At 64.0% G+C, this 620-nt stretch overlaps 1 protein-coding gene across 1 annotated transcript in view; it reads left to right on the top strand.

Moving 5' to 3' along the window:
- SHH (sonic hedgehog) overlaps positions 1-620 on the top strand; it is a 19,764-nt gene that overhangs the window by 17,149 nt on the left and 1,995 nt on the right. Inside the window, exon 3 of the mRNA XM_014532256.1 lies at positions 366-615. Coding sequence (XP_014387742.1) covers positions 366-615 — 250 coding nt within the window. The remainder of the gene's footprint in view (positions 1-365; positions 616-620) is intronic.

Here is a 620-nt window from a genome sequence, read left to right as displayed (position 1 = left end):
GCTCAAGGAGGCTTCCTGAGGAATCCAAGTGGAGAGCAAACACCTTCTGAATTCGCGGCGAAGCTGGGTGTGTGCTGAGCAGGGGGCGGGTGGGAGGAAGGAGGAAGGAAGCAGTGAGCTAGCCGACCTTTACCGCCGCCAATCCAATCCTGAAAGAGTCCTGAAGGAATGTGTCTGCATCTGAAGTTTGTCGCCTTGGCGGTGGGGCTTGGGCAGAGAGGTCTGCGCGGAACCAGCCCTTCCAAATCTCTCCGAGCCGCGCGCATCCTCGTCTGAGCGCGCGGGACACCACGCGTGCGCCCCTCCCCACACGCGCCTGGGTCTAGCGACTCATCCATCTGACCGCTTTCCTCTCTTCCCCGCAGAGAACTCGGTGGCGGCTAAATCCGGCGGCTGCTTCCCGGGCTCCGCCACTGTGCACCTCGAGCAGGGCGGCACCAAGCTGGTGAAGGACCTGCGTCCCGGGGACCGCGTGCTGGCGGCCGACGACCGGGGCCAGCTGCTCTACAGCGATTTCCTCACTTTCCTGGACCGCGACGACGGCGCCAAGAAAGTTTTCTACGTGATCGAGACGCGGGAGCCACGCGAGCGCCTGCTGCTCACCGCTGCGCACCTGCTCT

This window comes from Myotis brandtii, unplaced genomic scaffold, assembly GCF_000412655.1.
Source record: "Myotis brandtii unplaced genomic scaffold, ASM41265v1 scaffold868, whole genome shotgun sequence".
NCBI lineage: Eukaryota > Metazoa > Chordata > Mammalia > Chiroptera > Vespertilionidae > Myotis > Myotis brandtii.
The sequence above is the reverse complement of the archived record's forward strand: the minus strand, read 5'-3'. Positions and strand labels throughout refer to the sequence as shown.